Raw genomic sequence first — 10,022 nt, 5'->3', positions numbered from 1 at the left:
AAGGTAATGAAACAAGGCAGTGGAAACAGGAGGCCAGACACAAAATACAGAATGGGAGATGAAGTCCTTCATGAAACGGACAGAGAGAAGGATCTAGGAGTTGATATCACACCAACCCTATCTCCTGAAGCCCACATCAAAAGAATAACATCTGCGGCGTATGCGAGGCTGGGTAACATCAGAACTGCCTTCAGAAACCTGTGTAAGGAATCATTCAGAACCTTGTATACCACATATGTAAGACCAATCCTGGAGTATGCGGCCCCAGCATGGAGCTCGTACCTTGTCTAGCTCAGGGCGAAGCTTGAAAAGTTCCACTAGGCTAGAGATATTCCACTAGGCTAGTCCCAGAACTGAGAGGCATGAGTTACGAGGAAAGGCTTCGAGAAATGCACCTCACGGCACTAGAAGACAGAAGAGTAAGGAGAGACATGATCACTACCTACAAAATTCTCAGAGGAATTGACAGAGTAGATAAAGCTAAAACTGTTTAACATGGGTGGTACGCGAACAAGGGGGGACAGGTGGAAACTGAGTACCCAAATGACCCACAGGGACGTTAGAAAGAACTTTTTCAGTGTCAGAGTAGTTAACAGATAGAATACATTAGGCATTAGTGTGGCGGAGGCTGACTAAATACACAGTTTTAAATGTAGATATGATAGAGCCCAGTAGGCTCAGGAATTTGTACATCAGTTGATTGACAGTTGAGAGGCGGGACCAAAGAGCCAGAGCTCCACCCCCCGCAAGCACAATTAGGTGAGTACACCTGTTACCTCCAGTCCACACACACACCTGTTACCTCCAGTCAACCCACACACCTGTTACCTCCTGCCCACCCACACACCTGTTACCTCCAGTCCACCCCACACACCTGTTATCTAAATCTACGCAGTTCTAATGCTACACACATATATCAAACATTAACACACACACACTCACACACACACACACACACACACACACACACACACACACACACACACACACACACACACACACACACACACACAGGGAGGGTAAATCTTGCCTTACAGGCTTGATAGAATTCTACGATCAGGTGACACAGATTAAATTAAGCAAGAAAGAGAGGGCTGGGCGGACTGCATTTTCTTGGATTGTCGGAAAGCCTTTGACACAGTACCGCATAAGAGGCTGGTACATAAGCTGGAGAGACAGGCAGGTGTAGCTGGTAAGGTGCTCCAGTGGATAAGGGAGTATCTAAGCAATAGGAAGCAGAGAGTTACGGTGAGGGGTGAGACCTCCGATTGGCGTGAAGTCACCAGTGGAGTCCCACAGGGCTCTGTACTCGGTCCTATCTTGTTTCTGATATATGTAAATGATCTCCCGGAGGGTATCGATTCATTTCTCTCAATGTTTGCGGACGATGCTAAAATTATGAGAAGGATTAAAACAGAAGAGGACTGTTTGAGGCTTCAAGAAGACCTAGACAAGCTGAAGGAATGGTCGAACAAATGGTTATTAGAGTTTAACCCAACCAAATGTAATGTAATGAAGATATGTGTAGGGAGCAGGAGGCCAGATACAAGGTATCATCTGGGAGAGGAAATTCTTCAGGAGTCTGAGAAGGAAAAAGACTTGGGGGTTGATATCACACCAGACCTGTCTCCTGCAGCACATATCAAGCGGATAACATCAGCGGCATATGCCAGGCTGGCCAACATACGAACGGCATTCAGAAATTTGTGTAAAGAATCATTCAGAACTTTGTATACCACATATGTCAGGGCAATCCTGGAGTATGCAGCCCCAGCATGGAGTCCATATCTAGTCAAGGATAAAACTAAACTGGAAAAGGTTCAAAGGTTTGCCACCAGACTAGTACCCGAGCTGAGAGGTATGAGCTACGAGGAGAGACTACGGGAATTAAACCTCACTTCGCTGGAAGACAGAAGAGTTAGGGGGGACATGATCACCACATTCAAGATTCTGAAGGGAATTGATAGGGTAGATAAAGACAGTCTATTTAACACAAGGGGAACACGCACAAGGGGACACAGGTGGAAACTGAGTGCCCAAATGAGCCACAGAGATATTAGAAAGAACTTTTTTAGTGTCAGAGTGGTTGACAAATGGAAAGCATTAGGGGGTGATGTGGTGGAGGCTGACTCCATACACAGTTTCAAGTGTAGATATGACAGAGCCCGATAGGCTCAGGAATCTGTACACCTGTTGATTGACAGTTGAGAGGCGGGACCAAAGAGCCAGAGCTCAACCCCCGCAAACACAACTAGGTGAGTACTAGGTGAGTACACACACACACACACACACACACACACACACACACACACACACACACACACACACACACACACACACACACACACCGTCGAAACGTCTACTTACCTGAGATATTTAACATAAATAATACGATAATGGAAGGTGGTTGAATATATATTAGTGGTCTTATATTAGCAGAAAACATAACTAAATACTGTATGCAGCCACGTTTAATTAACCCGTTTACCTTTAAGTATTATTGCTAAGGTTTGTACCTTTTTATTTTTATTCCTTACATACTTTATTTATATCATACATTATTGAATACTACGAGCTGGGTATTTAGTCAGGTGTATGTTATCTCTCAGGTATACTGCCAGGTGTATGTTATCTCTTAGGTATACTGCCAGGTATGTGTTATCTCTCAGGTATGTGTTATCCCTCAGGTATACTGCCATGTGTATGTTATCTCTCAGGTATACTGCCAGGTGTATGTTATCTCTCAGGTATATTTCCAGGTGCATGTTATCTCAGGTATACTGCCAGGTATGTGTTATCTCTCAGGTATACTGCCAGGTATGTGTTATCTCTCAGGTATACTGCCAGGTGTACGTTATCTCTCAGGTATATTGCCAGGTGTATGTTATCTCTCAGGTATACTACCAGGTATGTGTTATCCCTCAGGTATACTGCCAGGTGTGTGCTATCTTTCAGATATAGGAGCAGGTGTGTGTTATCTCTGTTAGATACAGTGTTTTCTCCTCTCCTGTACCTCCGCAAGATGCATCATTACCGCTCATTACTAATGCGTCTCGTCGCAGAGTCGACACCTCATTAAGATAACATTTTTCTGTCGATGCAAAACGCTGTTAATTCTAATGTACTCACCTACAAGGGAGCCGGTCGGCCGAGCGGACAGCACGCTGGGCTTGTGATCCTGTGGTCCTGGGTTCAATCCCAGGCGCCGGCGAGAAACATTGGGCATTGAGTTTCTTTCACCCTATGCCCCTGTTACCTAGCAGTAAAATAGGTACCTGGGTGTTAGTCAGCTGTCACGGGCTGCTTCCTGGGGGTGGAGGCCTGGTCGAGGACCGGGCCGCGGGGACACTAAAAAGCCCCGAAATCATCTCAAGATAACCTCAAGATAACTTAGTTGTGCTTGCGGGGGATGAGCTCTGGCTCTTTGGTCCCGCCTCTCAACTGTCAATCAATTAACTTAATGTTTTACCCCCCCCCCTCCCGGGAAACAGTCCGTAACAGCTGTTTAACTCCCAGGAACCTATTTACTGCTAGGTGAACAGGGGCATCAGGGTGAAAGAAACTGCTCATTTGTTTTCGCCTCGGCCGGGGATCGATTCCCAGCAATCAATGTGCAAGTCTCTCTGTGTTACTGTAACACTGTTTTAATTTATATTACTAAAAAAGTAAATTACATAAAAAGTCTGTTAAGTGAGATGAACATTTAAACACTTACGAGATCTGTACCTCTTACCTTCATAATGGCGACTTGGTCTGTATTTACTAAACCATTTACGAGCTCCGGATCGCTACGAGGTCACCCTCAACGCATGATTATTAGTGATACTGACTGCTTCCAAGGACAGGACAGACCTCGTAAGTGGACTCGCTAGTGCTCAGAGAGTCCTTGCCAGGGTTCTTCGACGATGAAGGGGGTCTTACCTGACACCACAGCTTGAGAACATTGGGAAATACTCCGGGCCAGGATTCAAGAAGCATTAACGTCTTCACTTACGAAACCTGTATATCTTACAGCAATCATGGCAAAGTTTTAAACTGTTTAAGAAATACAGACTATGAAAACATGACTGAAAAAAGGTGTACACTGTATTTTAAGTAGACACGTAACGTGCTTGATGAATCATGATGCTGGGAGACGCTCCAGGCTTCTTGCTAAACAAGTGCGAACAAGTAAAAGTTTTGGTCCAGTCTGCAGATTATCTATCGCGCTACAACCGTCTTAAGAGTGCATATCTGCAGTGATTCTGTGGCCAGTTCTCCCCCGGCGCCACCTCTCTTGTCTCAAGCACGAGACAAAATCCTAGGGCAAGATGACAGAATTGGCGATTTGGGTGCTCTCGGCGCTCTCTGTATTACACGTTTACCCAATCCTGCCCAACCCTACCCCAACAACATTCCAGGTGAGCATGATGCCATGCTAATCAATGCTCATGCGTATACACAGCCGGACACATCACTTTTTCAACCTTCTTTTATAAAAATTCAAAATAGGCCCTGAGGACCTCCGTAGCTCGGTAATGGAACATGACCCTAACGCTACTCAAGAGCCACTGAACCAGTCCAGAGGCAGGTCCTGGAACCAGTCCAGAGGCAGGTCCTGGAACGAGTCCAGAGGCAGGTCCTGGAACCAGTCCAGAGGTAGGTCCTGGAACCAGTCCAGAGACAGGTCCTGGAACCAGTCCAGAGGCAGGTCCTGGAACCAGTCCAGAGGCAGGTCCTGGAACGAGTCCAGAGACAGGTCCTGGAACCAGTCCAGAGGCAGGTCCTGGAACCAGTCCAGAGACAGGTCCTGGAAACAGTCCAGAGGCAGGTCCAGGAACCAGTCCAGAGGCAGGTCTAGGAACCAGCCCAGAGGCAGGTCCAGGAACCAGTCCAGAGGCAGGTCCAGGAACCAGTCCAGAGGCAGGTCCAGGAACCAGTCCAGAGGCAGGTCCTAGAACTAGTACAGAGGCAGGTCCAGGAACCAGTCCAGAGGCAGGTCCAGGAACCAGTCCAGAGGCAGGTCCTGGAACCAGTCCAGACGAAGGTCCAGGAACCAGTCCAGAGGCAGGTCCAGGAACCAGTCCAGAGGCAGGTCCAGGAACCAGTCCAGAGGCAGGTCCAGGAACCAGTCCAGAGGCAGGTCCTAGAACCAGTCCAGACGAAGGTCCAGGAACCAGTCCAGAGGCAGGTTCAGGAACCAGTCCAGAGGCATGTCCAGGAAACAGTCCAGAGACAGGTCCTGGAACCAGTCCAGAGGCAGGTCCTGGAACCAGTCCAGAGGGAGGTCCTGGAACCAGTCCAGACGGAGGTCCAGGAACCAGTCCAGAGGCAGGTCCTGGAACCAGTCCAGACGAAGGTCCAGGAACCAGTCCTGAGGCAGGTCCAGGAACCAGTACAGAGGCAAGTCCAAGAACCAGTCCAGAGGGAGGTCCAGGAACCAATCCAGAGGAAAGTCCAGGAACCAGTCCAGAGACAGATCCTGGAACCAGTCGAGAGGTAGGTCCAGGAACCAGTCCAGAGGCAGGCCCAGGAACCAGTCCAGAGGCAGGTCCAGGAACCAGTCCAGAGGCAGGTCCAGGAACCAGTCCAGAGGCAGGTCCAGAAACCAGTCCAGAGGCAAGTCCAGGAACCAGTCCAGAGACAGATCCAGGAACCAGTCCAGAGGCAGGTCCAGGAACCAGTCCAGAGGTAGGTCCAGGAACCAGTCCAGAGGCAGGTCCAGGAACCAGTCCAGAGGCAGGTCCAGGAACCAGTCCAGAGGCAAGTCCAGGAACCAGTCCAGAGGCAAGTCCAGGAACCAGTCCAGAGACAGATCCAGGAACCAGTCCAGAGGCAGGTCCAGGAACCAGTCTAGAGGCAGGTCCAGGAACCAGTCCGGAGGCAAGTCCCGGAACCAGTCCAGAGACAGATCCAGGAACCAGTCCGGAGGCAAGTCCAGGAACCAGTCCAGAGACAGATCCAGGAACCAGTCCAGGAACTAATTCATGAGTACTGGTTCATAAGCTCTTGTGTACTGGTACTTGTGTATTGTGTCAAGGAACCAGTTCTTGTGTTTCACAGTTCTGTCTGATCATTGATATTATATTCTTGCACTATATTAGATAATGATCCTGTGGTTTATTTGGTGTTCCTAGTTAATGCTGATATATTGAAGAGAGATGCTAGATCTCTCTCTTCTAGAACCCGTGAGCCTGTTTCCTCATGTGAAGGTTATCCAAGCCTGATGCGGTGTAAGTGGACTTCTGTTCTCTCATTGTTCCCTTTCATCAAAATAAGTGGTTCATAGTAGAGTGAGTTCTTGTAACAATCCGCTGAACCTCATGTTGCAGCTGCTGTGTTGTGGTCACTCAACATCATCTGCGTTGCTCTATCGCTTAACTGTTTTTTTCTGTCTGTGCTAGAATCTGAGGTATGTAAATGTCTATAAACCATCTCTTAGTTGCAAGTTTTGTAGCTTCATCTGCAATATCATTCCGGGATATTCTTACATGAATTAGCAACCAGTTGATATGTATTCGACGATTTTGCCGTTGGCGTGGTTTCATTATTGAAATGCTGTCACGTAATAGCTCTTGTTGCAAGATTTCAGTGGCAGTTTTCGAATCTGTGTGTATGGTCACTCAACCGGTCGGAGCCGAGCGGACAGCACGCTGGACTTGTGATCCTGTGGTCCTGGGTTCGATCCCAGGCGCCGGCGAAAAACAATGGGCAGAGTTTCTTTCACCCTATGCCCCTGTTACCTAGCAGTAAAATAGGTACCTGGGTGTTAGTCAGCTGTCACGGGCTGCTTCCTGGGGGAGGAGGCCTGGTCGAGGACCGGGCCGCGGGGACACTAAAAAGCCCCGAAATCATCTCAAGATAACCTCAAGAAGATGGTAACTTGTTGTTGGTGTTCACCAGATGCATGTTTCAAAGTCTTTTAAATGACTTGCATCTCCATAAGTTGAGCACCATTTGTCTCCATCTAACTCTAGGATTTCCTGCCTTAACTACAGCTCGAAATTCTTGTCTCAGTCTGGTCTACTGATCCGTCTGTTAAGTATGTGAAGCTGTCAGATATCACATTTGCTTCTCTATACCTCTGTGCAGTGATGCGTAGCAGATAGAAGTTAGTCTGATTCTGCTTTCTTTGAAGATAAACTGAAATTGAAGAGAAGATCATCCTTTTGAAGATGTATTATTAAATACGAAAGTACTTAGGAAATTCTTGTCTTAATTCTTCCTTCCTGGTCTGATACTGTCACATTGTTCATCACGTGTTAATTTTCGTGATTTACACACACACACACAGCAGGGGCCGGTGGCTGAGTGGACAGCACGCTTGATGCGTAGTCATGTGGACTGTGGTTCGATTCCCGGGACCGGCAGAAACAAATGGCCAGTTTCTTTCACCCTGATGCCCCTGTTACCTAGTAGTAAATAGGTACGTGGGGGTTAGATAGCTGTTGCGGGCTGCTTCCTGGGGCTGTGTGGGGGTGTGAGGAAAAAAAAGTTAGTAGTTAGTAACAGATGATTGATTAACAGTTGAGAGTCGGGCCGAAAGAGCAGAGCTCAACCCCAGCAAGCACAACTAGGTGAATATAACTAGGTGAATACACACACACAATTATATATATCAGAGATAGGTTTTCCTCTTGGGAATTTTAATCTTATTAGAAACAGTAAAAGAGAAAAGATATAAATCTTCTATTTATTAAAACCAGACGTTTCGGAATAGCAAACTCCATGTTCAGCGCTAAAAAGAATATTTACAACGCTGGTTTAGCTAGAAACCATTAAATATATTTCAATATATATTCACTAAAATGAATATTAAAAAAGTTTAAAGAAAACTATATATAGGTAAAAGACAAAATTATATACATAATAGCAGAATAATAAATTTGATTATTCTGGTATTGTGTATACCAGAATAATTCAACACCAGACCATTCGACGGTCTGGTGTGTGGAACCACTGTCTACAATCCACAGTCCCCTAAGAAGAGGGAAGAAATATTGGCACCTAAGGAGGGTGTCCTCTTGTCTCAAAATAGAGGACGCCCTTGCACGAGTGTTTGCCCGAGGCAATCATGTATATAGTAAAGAGGGCGAGTGACCCGGGTAATGAATTTTCTCGGTGATTGACAAGTGATTATAAACCCCCCGTGTTCCAGAGGGACACAATCAGAGTCAGAGGGACACAATCAGAGTCAGAGGGACACAATCAGAGTCAGAGGGACACAATCAGAGTCAGAGGGACACAATCAGAGTCAGAATGTGTGATGTTTGAGGTGTGGCCAAGAGGCTGCTGGGACCTTCACAGCGTCTGTTAGTAATCTGAGGTAATATCAGGGATTTTTTCCCTTGGGGCAGATTTTCCAAGTACGACCAGAGGACGTAATCTTTACCAATTAATTTTGTGTTTATATCTGATTTATTTCTGATGTTGTAAGATTACATGGCAGTATAGAAACAGGATAATGCGCGTTAGTGTTAATAGCCAACTTAAACGACACCCTACACCACAGAGATAAGATTTAAAGAGTGAAATATATATATTAATGTACAGTATTTATATTTCCCATTAGAATAATTATTACCGATGCCTCGGTGTTTTCAGGCAAGTTGAAGACTGTCTGGTACACTGTCAGTGACTGAAGGTGGAGGATGAGAATGGTACAAGTATTGTCTTGATCATTAATGCTGATTATTATTATTATTATTATTAACCATTAATATGTGGGCGACTGCCACACTAATTATAATTTATTGTTATGAGAATGGTATTATTATAAAAAAAATATTGCAGCCTATGCCAGTGACAAATTATTTGGCTATGCAATACACATTGTCATATTACTTTATATACATAATTATTCAGTCTTTAGTTATTATAAAGTACCTGTGAGAGTGTGCCTGTTTTTCTTATGTTAATGACCACTGAGTCATTTGATTACCTACTGATGGCCAATATTGTGACTATAAGTAATTGCGACAGCAAGTTCCAGATGACTGTTTTCAGTAATCACCATATTATTTTATAATGTCCATTTACGGTCATTTAATATGATGATCAAATTTAAGAATGCTTACAGTGCAGACTTTTTTTTTAAGGCTGTAGAGGAAATAGCCTGGCATGACTATTCTACCAGAGGAGGTTTCTGTGACTCTAAAATGATAAATTGTTATTTTTGTTTATAAATGTTTTTATCTGAATTTTACCAAGTACTTGCCTTCCTTTCCTCCTGTACTACTGTGAGAGGTGAGGTCGAGGGCAGAGTTCCCCAGTGTCTAAGTCAGAGAAGCTTAACACAGGTGGGTGTAAATTTATTGATATGATGAGTCCACCTGTACAAGGGGTTGGTCATCTGAGTATTGGCTATTATAATTGTGTGTCGAAGTATGATAGCAGCACCAACACAGTCCTGGAAGAACTATTGAAATAGAAGCTTCTACAAAGGACATTTTCCATCCCCCGAAGCACAACTGATTCCATTGTATTCTGTGAGGCCGCAGAGGTTACTGTAGTCAATACACGCAGCAGGATAGCGGGACCAAGTAAGATATCACACAGCATTCCGAGGTACTGGTTGACCGGATGGAGTGAGGGGTTGGGGGGGGGGTCCCCAACAGTCCTATCTGAAGAAACCCCAATGCTAACTTCCATCTTCTGTGTCTATATCCATGAATATATCCGCGTCGCGTATTTAAAATAGCTACTAATATTCTGGGGACGGAAGAAATTATTGCTACAAACCACCACGAGTCCCCCCTAACGCCAGTTCAAGTGAGACGGGGAAATCAATGACAGCCCCCCATTACTTCCCAGCTCTACGATGTGATAATCCCGTCTTAGTCCAACAAGTCTTAAATCTGAGGCGTGTAATGTCCGCGGCAGCGCTCAGGACCTGAGCACCTCAGAACGGACACACAAAACCACTGGTCTTTACCAAAAGCTTCCCGTAATCTTGGCAGATTCAGACAAGGTAAAAGATGAGAATCGTCGCGTCTAAATCACCTTTAATATCACAACGGATATAAATGTCTACAAAAACAAAT

At 45.5% G+C, this 10,022-nt stretch overlaps 1 protein-coding gene across 1 annotated transcript; it reads right to left on the bottom strand.

Annotated features, from left to right (window-relative positions):
• Positions 1-5,125: 5,125 nt before the first annotated feature.
• Positions 5,126-9,630, bottom strand: LOC123760714 (uncharacterized). Its single transcript, XM_069328728.1, has 2 exons — positions 9,625-9,630; positions 5,126-5,959 (listed from the first exon to the last, which is right to left on the bottom strand). Exons 1-2 carry the CDS (start codon positions 9,628-9,630, stop codon positions 5,126-5,128), a joined length of 840 nt encoding a protein of 279 aa, XP_069184829.1.
• Between the last annotated feature and the right edge of the window lie 392 nt (positions 9,631-10,022).

The sequence above is a fragment of the Procambarus clarkii genome, chromosome 21 (assembly GCF_040958095.1).
Source record: "Procambarus clarkii isolate CNS0578487 chromosome 21, FALCON_Pclarkii_2.0, whole genome shotgun sequence".
Taxonomy (NCBI): Eukaryota; Metazoa; Arthropoda; class Malacostraca; order Decapoda; family Cambaridae; genus Procambarus; species Procambarus clarkii.
Note: the sequence above shows the minus strand (reverse complement) of the source record. Positions and strands in the feature narration are given on the sequence as shown.